This window comes from Egretta garzetta, unplaced genomic scaffold (assembly GCF_000687185.1).
Source record: "Egretta garzetta isolate BGI_Z169 unplaced genomic scaffold, ASM68718v1 scaffold237, whole genome shotgun sequence".
NCBI classification, from domain to species: domain Eukaryota; kingdom Metazoa; phylum Chordata; class Aves; order Pelecaniformes; family Ardeidae; genus Egretta; species Egretta garzetta.
The window spans coordinates 286,067-295,166 of record NW_009260142.1 but is presented as its reverse complement, the minus strand read 5'-3'; the positions used below and the strand labels follow the sequence as shown (position 1 = coordinate 295,166).

The 9,100-nt window shown below is 55.2% G+C and overlaps 1 protein-coding gene across 1 annotated transcript in view; it reads right to left on the bottom strand.

The window, feature by feature from the left end:
- Positions 1-3,863: 3,863 nt before the first annotated feature.
- Positions 3,864-9,100, bottom strand: part of ZC3H3 (zinc finger CCCH-type containing 3) — a 215,355-nt gene continuing 210,118 nt past the window's right edge. Inside the window, exons 11-12 of the mRNA XM_035897115.1 lie at positions 6,531-6,706; positions 3,864-4,787 (exon numbers count right to left, since the gene is read on the bottom strand). Of these exons, the coding sequence (XP_035753008.1) occupies positions 4,331-4,787; positions 6,531-6,706 (633 nt within the window). The 3' untranslated portion in view covers positions 3,864-4,330. The remainder of the gene's footprint in view (positions 4,788-6,530; positions 6,707-9,100) is intronic.

Sequence of the window (9,100 nt, the reverse complement as noted above, 5' to 3'; positions counted from 1 at the left end):
GGGGGAGTGAGCGAGCGGTTTTGTGGTGCTGAGTTAAACCACGACATCCCCTTGTGTCCTAGCCCTCCATCCCCAACCACACAGATGCTCTCTGGAAGGCTCCAGGGCATCATCTGATGGCAGCTCACATGGATCAAAAGAGTTGGTTGCCTCACCCTGGCTGCCAAAATAAGTTTTAGATCAAAGAGCTGGTGTAGAAGCAGCGTTAAAGGAGATCCCACAAGGAAATCTCATGGAGACCCCATGAGACCCTCGGTGCGGCCAAGGGGAACCGGCCGCATCCATGCAGATTGCTGGTATCACTGTTCTCCTCTTAAATTCCAGGATCTGGTGATTGTTGGCCCAGGGCCTGGCACCAAGGGGTTGTCCATCCCCACAGTTGCGTTGCCCCGTTGGGGGTGGCTCTCAAGCACGGGTCCAGCCCGGAGGAGAAGGCGGCGGGGTGGGGGGGGGAGATTTGCATTTCCAAAGTTATTCCTCCAGAAGTGAAAGCTGTAAACAAACCCAGAAGCGCTGCACCTCCACGAATTCCTCCAAAGCCAAAGCGTTTGAGCGTGCTCAGCGGAGCCGTTAAAAAAGACTGTAGCGAGCATCTTCCATTAACGTTACGACCGTGAAATATGACAATAAAATGATAGCCGTATGGTCGCAAATTTGCAGCCCGCCGAGTTGCTAGGGGTTTATCGTCACTCAAACGTGCAGAGAGCTGTAAAATGTTTACAGAAAGGGTCGTTTGCAGCTATAAAATCCTCTTTTCTCTCCTAAACAAGGCTGAGTGGAGCCATTTACAAACCCCTGAATGTTCATCGGGGGAGAGGGGAACATCTGTTCTCTCCAGGAGTTTTCAGTGATCTTCTCGAACAAATTAACTAAAATGGGTGCTTTCTAATTAAATTAGCACTCGATTGGAATGGTTTGCATTGGTGCGCTTGCTTACAATTAGCGCGGGGAGGCCAGTTAGGCTCCAGCGCAGGCTATTTAACTGGAAGGTGAAATATGGAAAAGCCCATTACCTGGAAACGGGTGTCGGAGGGGTAGGGGAGCCCATGTTCCCTCCGGCTGTGCCCTCACGGTTGGAGAACACAAGGAGGTGAAGGATGGGATGCCACCAAGCCCACCCTTCCTAGCTGGGATGCTTGGCTGGAAGCGGTTTGCTCTCCCTGTGCCGCACGAATGGGCTTTTTGGAGGATGCTTGGAAAGCACCAGCCCCCTCAAATTCCTCCTCTGGCCCCAGATTACAAAGCTCTTCTTGCAGAGCGGGAACCTTCCCCATGGGAGGACGACAGCAGGTTCCGCTCCACGCATGCAGACCACATCACTCCTTTCCAGTCCCCTTTTTCTATATCCCAAGGCCAGAGGCTGCAGACCCCCATGGAGACTCTGCAAGCCGATGCTGTTGACCATGCTGGTCCTTAAAGGTCATCTCCAAACCCCTGCTCCATCCCTCACACACATGATGTCGCTGTTTTCCTTCATTCTTCTTGCATTTACCAGTATTAGAAGGGCATTTTCTCAAATTGTGACCGTTTAACCACGCAATTCAGCTCACTCCGTAATAATAATCTGTCCTCCTCCTTATTTACTACCCCGCCAATTTGTGTGTCACCTTCAGCCTTTACAAGCAGAAACAGAGTCTTATCCTTGGTACAGAGGCTGCAACGGGGAGGGTGCAGACCCCCAAGCCCCATCGCAGACACCAGCTACCATGGAGAACTACACAAGGACTCATCCTGACCACCCGCTTTGCTCAAAACAGCACCTCAAGCTCACAAGCGCTGGTCCTGGCTTTCACAGAATCCCAGCATGGTCAGGGTTGGAAAGGACCTCGGGAGCTCACCCAGTCCCACCCCCCTGCCCAAGCAGGCTCACCCAGAGCAGGGGGCACAGGACGTTGTCCAGGCGGGGGTTGAATATCTCCAGAAAAGGAGACTCCAGAGCCCCCCTGGGCAGCCTGGGCCAGGGCTCGGGCACCCTCAAAGTCAACAAGTTCTTCCTCATGTTTAACTGGAACCTCTTCTGCTTCAGTTTGTGCCCATTGCCCCTTGTCCTGTCACTGGGCACCACCGAGAAGAGTCTGGCTCCGTCCTCGTGACCCCCACCCTTGAGATATTTGTAGGTGTTGATGAGATCCCCTCTCAGCCTTCTCTTCTCCAGGCTGAACAAGCCCAGCTCCCTCAGCCTTTCCTCATAGGGGAGATGCTCCAGTCCCCCCATCATCCTTGTTGCCCTCCTCTGGACTCTCTCTAGGAGTTCCTTTAAAGGTGATTTGGCCACCATGAAGCATTTGGTCCTTTAGCAGCCTCTTCAGATGATGGCTCCTTAGTGGCTGGAGCTCCTTGTCTCCCGTTACGTTATGAGGGTCCCCAGCTGCTGCTGTGCCCCCAGGCCCCTTCGTTTGTGTGTTGAGATGAGACTTTAATTACTGAGCACACCCCAGTGCTGAGCATGGGCAAGCCCAGGCACCAACAGCATCCCGGCCTTACCGCGTGCGATCGCCGCATCCGTTTGGCATGGAAACGGCTTCATCATCAGATGATTTTACAGCCCTCTGCAATTCCTGCCTGCTTTTCCTGTCCTATGGATCCTCCAGCATCCGCTTTCCAAACATCACGTGCTCCCCAGGGCAAAGGAGCACGCTGCGATGAGCACCCCAAGCCCGGACCTGCCGGCTCCCCGCAGCCTTCCTCCCGACATCCCTGGACTGAACCAGCTCCTTCTACTCATTCTCCCACCCCAAACACCTGGAAATCGTCCTCCCCTGAACGTGGAAATTGGAGTTAGGAGGAAAAGGATGCCCTCGCTGCCAGGATGATGCCTCTGCCCCCTTGACCGAGCTACTCCAGGCTGCCAAGTGTAATCCAAGGTGTTTCGACAGCTTTCTTGATTAATTGCTCTGTTCCTCATCACAGAGATTAAAAAAAAAACAAACCCAATGAAGCTGCAGCTTTGGGAGCGTTTCCCCGCCCCCGCCACCGAGATCAAAAGGGAGTTGAGCCAGGGCCGAGGAGAGGGAAGGAGGGAGGTGTGCGGGGGGAAGAAATCCCGGGGAAGGGAAGCCGAGTGCTTCACCTCATGTCACGGAGAGGAACTTTCCCAGCCGGAACGGTCCCTCGCTGTCTTCGCTGTGCCGTGGTTCGACAGCGCACGCGCTCGCCTGTGATTTCAGGAATACGTGGCTAATCCTGGGAATTCAGCATTCAGGCACCTCAGCCCTCCCTGCCTCGAAGCGCTTTGTGGTCAAGCCAGGCAAAGCCTTGCAGATCCTCAGCACTCACTTAGAATAGAATCATAGAATCACTTTGGTTGGAAAAGACCTTTGAGATCATCGAGTCCAACCTTTAACCTAACCCTGCCATCCCACCACTAAACCCTGTCCCTCAGCACCTCATCTGCCCTTCTTTTAAATCCCTCCAGGGATGGGGACTCGACCACCTCCCTGGGCAGCCCATTCCAGAGCCTGACAACCCTTTCAGTGAAGAAGTTTTTCCTAATGTCCAACCTAACCCTGCCCTGGCGCAGCTTCAAACCATTCCCCCTCGTCCTATCATCTGTTACCAGGGAGAAGAGGCCGACCCCCACCTCACTACAGCCTCCTCTCAGGCAGTTGTAGAGGGTGGTAAGGTCTCCCCTTGCAAACCCCAAGCCACCTCCCACCAGGGATGGGTTTTATTCCAAAGCTTCAAAGCTATTTCACACCAGGAAGTGTGTGCGATGGATGGCCCAGAGGTCCTGAGATGGCCCAGAGGTCCTTAGGTGGTCCAGAGGTCCTGAGGTGGCCCAGAGGTCCTTAGGTGGTCCAGACGTCCTGAGGTGGTCCAGAGATCCAGAGATGGCCCAGAGGTCCTGAGCAGACGTCCTGAGGTGGTCCAGAGATCCAGAGATGGTCCAGAGGTCCTGAGATGGCCCAGATGTCCTGAGGTGGTCCAGAGGTCCTGAGATGGCCCAGACGTCCTGAGGTGGTCCAGAGATCCAGAGATGGTCCAGAGGTCCTGAGATGGCCCAGATGTCCTGAGGTGGTCCAGAGGTCCTGAGGTGGTCCAGAGATCCGGAGATGGCCCAGAGGTCCTTAGGTGGTCCAGAGGTCCTGAGGTGGCCCAGAGGTCCTGAGATGGCCCAGAGGTCCTGAGGTGGTCCAGAGATCCGGAGATGGCCCAGACATCCTGAGGTGGTTCAGAGGTCCTGAGGTGGTCCAGAGGTTCTGAGAGGGCCCAGAGATCCAGAGATGGTCCAGAGGTCCTGAGACGGCCCAGAGGTCTTAAGACGGTCCAGAGGGTCTTTCTGCGGACCCAGCGATGAAGCACCCTCCCACTAGGGACCGCTGCGGCTCCATCACAGGAACGAGACTGGATTTATCATCAGATCATTTGTAGAATAAGGAAGAAGGAGCCGATGACAAAAAGATGGGGACAAAATCCTACCGCGTGGTTTCGGGAGCAGAGCCAGGGGCTCGTGTCCCTGTGTGACCAGAGATGCAAATCCCAGTTGCCATCCCAGTTTGAGCTCCCAGCGTAACTGGTTTGGCAACTCACCAGGAACACTGATCCCACCAAAACCTATGGAGAGCAAGTGCTTCCTACCTGGCTCGTCCTCCGACTCTTCCTCGTCCTTCTCCACTTTGCAGCCCTGGTCACCGGGGGATGCTGAGGACTGGAGGGAGATGAAGGACGGCAGCTTTTGCAGCCAGCTGGTGGTTGAGGTGTCCGCCTCTTTCCCAAATTTCATCTCTTGCTCCGCGCTGGAGGGTCCAGGCATTTCCCCATCATCGTGGAGCTGAGCTGGATCATTCCTGTGGGAAGCACATGGAAAAAAAAATAAGGAAAAATAAAACAATCCCACTTGGCAGTGCTGCGCATGGCATCACGTGCAATGGAGGAGGCTGGGGTGAACCACCCGAGCCACACACGGAGGGTCTCCAGGCTCCATCCCAGGCTCCTCTGTATCTCTGATTTCCCAGGAGCCAGCTGGGATTCAGCTGGAGTTTCTCACTCCCCGGCTGGATTCCCTGCCCTGCGCTTCCCTGCAGCTTTCAGATGCTCGTGGAGGTGCTGGGCTCCCCTTCAGGTGCCGGCTGGGCAGAGCAAGTGGAGGACAGGGGAGATGGAGGGCGTAGGGAGCAGGGATGGCTCAGTGATGCCCCGCTGGGCTTGGCTCAGCCCCAGCCCCGCTGCTCTCCTCCGAGCCCAGCTAACATGACACTTCAGCTCGTTCGACATCGATGATGGTGCCAATAAAGGAAAAAAAATACCCCCTGAGCAACTTCCAAGCCTCGGGTGTGCTCCTTTCCCCGTGGAGGATGCCAGGAGCTGGCCTCAGGATGGGAGGGGGGTGCCTGCCCACCGCCCAGACGTGCGCTCATGCCTCCTTTACCTAATAAGAGCAAGGAGCTATTTTACACCTCGTTCACACCGGGGACGTGAGCTGGGTGTCATTCCAAGGCTCTTCTGTCACCCGGGATAAGTTCGGAGAGCCCACTGAGCACTCGTCCCCCCCTCTGCTACCTTACAAGGCAGGGCCAGGATGAGGCCCCAGATCGGGCAAGAGCATGGACCAAGCTGGCACAGCCCCCAGGTCCCCCCATTTCCATCCCACCTTCACCTCCACGTCCCGCTGCAAAGAGCTGTGCAGGAGCCGAGCATCTGAGCCGGTATTTTCACCTCCCGCTAAGCCGGGTTTTTAAATTTTGGCTTTTAAAGCCAAATTTCATATCGGCTTTGATTTTAATTACGTTGGGATGTAGTCATTTTGCAGGCAGGGCTCGGGGGTGAGGGCAGAGGAAGGCAAGGATGTGCCAAGCTCAGGAAAATCTCTCTCCCTGCAGGGATGAGGACCAATGTGTCCATCAGCCTGCAGGCTCTGTCCCAGCACCCAAAAGCATCAGAGAGAGGTAAGAGAGCTTCCAAGGATTAACCAAGAAACCAGCCCAGCATCAAAAGGTTTCACAAAGAACTTCTGTATCTCCGCATCTATCTCCACCCCTCCTTCTTCAGGCAATGAGTCCAACCCCAATGGCAAACCCCTTCGTGCCGTGCCGAGGGCTCAGCTCTGCTCTCCGCCACGGAGGTGAGGAAGAGAGAAGAAGGGGGGATGATGGCTTCCAGTTTCCCACAGAGCTATGGATACGCTGTACACACTTTTGGTGGTGGAGTCTCCATCAGGGCTCTTCCACCTCCCAGGAGGAAGGTCTACAAAAGCTTTGGAGATACCTGGAGGTGCCGAAGCCCCGGGCGGCACATTTCGAAGGGCAAAGATACCCACACCCCAGTACACATCGGGTAGCAAGACACGACCTATCCTCTCTTTCCCCTCCTTCAGCTCTGCCTGGAGACCTCTCCCTCGAGCGCAGACCCTTCCCAACCCCATTGCCCATTGGTGGCTCTATTGAGAAGGCACCACAGTGACCCTCATCAGCAACACCTTCAAATAAACCAGCACGCAGATGGATACATGTCTGGAAGAAGGAACATCCAGAGCAGGCTGGGAAGAAAATAATTTAAGAGCAGCAAAGCAAGTTTCTTCTGCCCTTTCCTACCTGCCCGTCTCCTCCCGGACCCATCTCCACTTGGAGGGGGGTTCGCTGCGGTCCCCATCTTCTGCCTCTCTTGGGTGGCGCTTCTTCTGTGGGTGCAGCAGCTTGCACCGGGCCCCCCTGGGGCAGACACCTTTCTTGGCAAAGTCGGGGCAAACCAGTGTGTGCTTCTTCTTGCACTGCGAGGGAAGAAGAGAGCAACATCAGAAAGGTAGAGAAAGCCTCGCAGCGAGCACAGGTACCCAGAGCTGGGCTCCTTCAGGTGGCACCAACACGTTGCTAAAGGAAGAGAAGGATGTGTTGGTGCTTCCTTCTCCATATCGAAATACTATTCCGTGCCAAAACATTATTAAAAATAATGCTCTCCTCTGGGAGACACTACACGCTCACCCACAGCTTTCCAAGTGCCTGGTTTTATGGACCCAAACCACCAAAGTCTTAACAGCAATGATCAGCCCCCAAGGTGGTGATGCTGGGAGGGCCCAAAGAGGTTAACTGGGCTGAAGGAGCTGGTTTTGGAAAGGACACAGGGTCTTCTTGTCCCAGCCGTGCTTGGGACTTGAGAAGGAGCTGGGAAGAGCAGCAACAAAGCACGTTCCTTTTAGGATTTATTTTGAGATCTCTGCCTGGACCACCCCTCCTGATGAAGCTGGCCCAGGACTGAAGCTCAACCAGCTCAGCTTGGGGCTTGGGAATGAGCTTGGCCAACGCTCTCCTATCCGGAGAGACTTCCTGCGGCCATGGCACAGCACTGGCATCAAGATGTTCACCTCTAAAAGCATTTCTGCACTCCCAGCTTGGCATTTTGGTGGCTCCCAGCAGCGACGCTCACAGCCATCCCCACAGCCACCGCTGTGCCGATGGGAGGGAGACATCAGCAGTGCTCCACAGCTTCCTCTGGACAAGGTTTTCTGCTGGGAAATGGCACTTTTTGGCAGGAGGAAAGGCAAGAAGAGATGCAGGCAGGGCAGAGCAGACATGTTCAGGTGTGATTTCCAACTGGGTGGCTGGGAACTTTGGGTGGGGGAAGGGAGAAAGAACAGCCTCTCCCTAATCTCCAACTATTCCCAACACTGTGACAGCAACACCCAGCGACCCAGAGAGCTCGTCCCAGCGTATCGCAAGAGATGCAAGGTGGGAGCAGGTCCTGGAGCCCTGCTCGGCCCCACGATGCCCTGGGGGGAACGCACGCCCACCCAGGATGCTCCCTCTCACCTGATGAGCCCACCTTGGCTCTCGTAGGGCGACAGGCACCACACCACGACACCACAGCAAGCCCCAACCCAAGACGCGTGGCACAACGAAGGCTCCGCAACACCAGGACCCATTCGCCTGTGCACCTTCTCCAAGAGAAAAGACACAGCCTGCTTTTTCCCCACGTGGGTCCTTCCATGCTTGGATGCCCACGCTGCAAACCTCCTTGCTGCAGGGCAGCACAAATACTCAAATTTTGCACAGGTTCGAGCGAAAACAGGACAAATCCATGGGAAGAGACATGCAGTGAGGGTTTCAGCGTGATCATTCTTGCCTGTTTATAAAAATGTATCTTCCCGACGCTGCGGGATGTGGGTGAGCTCCTGCCCTTTTAATGTAACTTGACTTTGGGGGCATGGGAGCAGGTCCCCACGCTGACTTTTGGGATGAAGTGGCAGCCCTGCTGAGCCGTGGCAGCTCTCTCCTTAAAAGGGCAGAAGGGTTTGGCAGCTCTGCCGCCCAGGGCCGATCAATGAAGTCAGCAGCAGAGGAAGGAGCTCATCTGCTGGAGGTTGGGGACGGCGTTGAGCAGCAGGAGGGCCAGGGATCTGGATGGACACAGGGACACCAGCTTGATGGGGGGGACTGCACAGCAACAGCATCGCTTTTCCACTGAAAATTCATTAAAAAACCCAGTTCCTATGACTTTTTCCCTCTATTTGAAGAAGCATCAATGGCAAGTAAGTCTACAAGCCAACGGGCAACCTGAAAGTAGAGTCATCTCAAAACAGAGCTCAGGCTCCGCCATTACTCCAAAATCCTATGTTCCATTGAATGGTTTGGGTTGGAAGGGACCTTTGAAGGGCATTCAGTCCAACCCCTCAACATCTCCCACTAGAGCAGGTTGCTCAAAGCCTCATCCAACCCAACCTTAAAACACTTCCAATGATGGGGCATCCACAGCCTCTCTTGGGCAACCTGTTCCACTGTCTCACCACCGTCATCATAAAATATTTCTTCCTTATGTCCAGTCTAACCCTACCCTCTTTCAGTTTAAAACCGTTGCCCCTTGTCCTGTCACTCCAGGACTTGGTAAAAAGTCTGTGCCCATCTTTCTTATCGTCCCCCTTTAAGCATGGCAAGGCCACACTCAGGTCTCCTCGGAGCCTTCTCTTCTCCAGGCTGAACCACCCCAACCCTCTCAGTCTCTCTCCATAGCAGAGCTGTCCCAGCCCTTGGACCATTCCCGTGGCCTCCTCTGGCCCTGCTCCAACAGGTCCCTGTCTGTCCTGGGCTGGGGACCCCCGAGCTGGACGCAGGGCTCCAGGGGGGTCTCAGGCCAGCGGAGCAGAGGGACAGAACCCCCTCCCCCGCCCCCC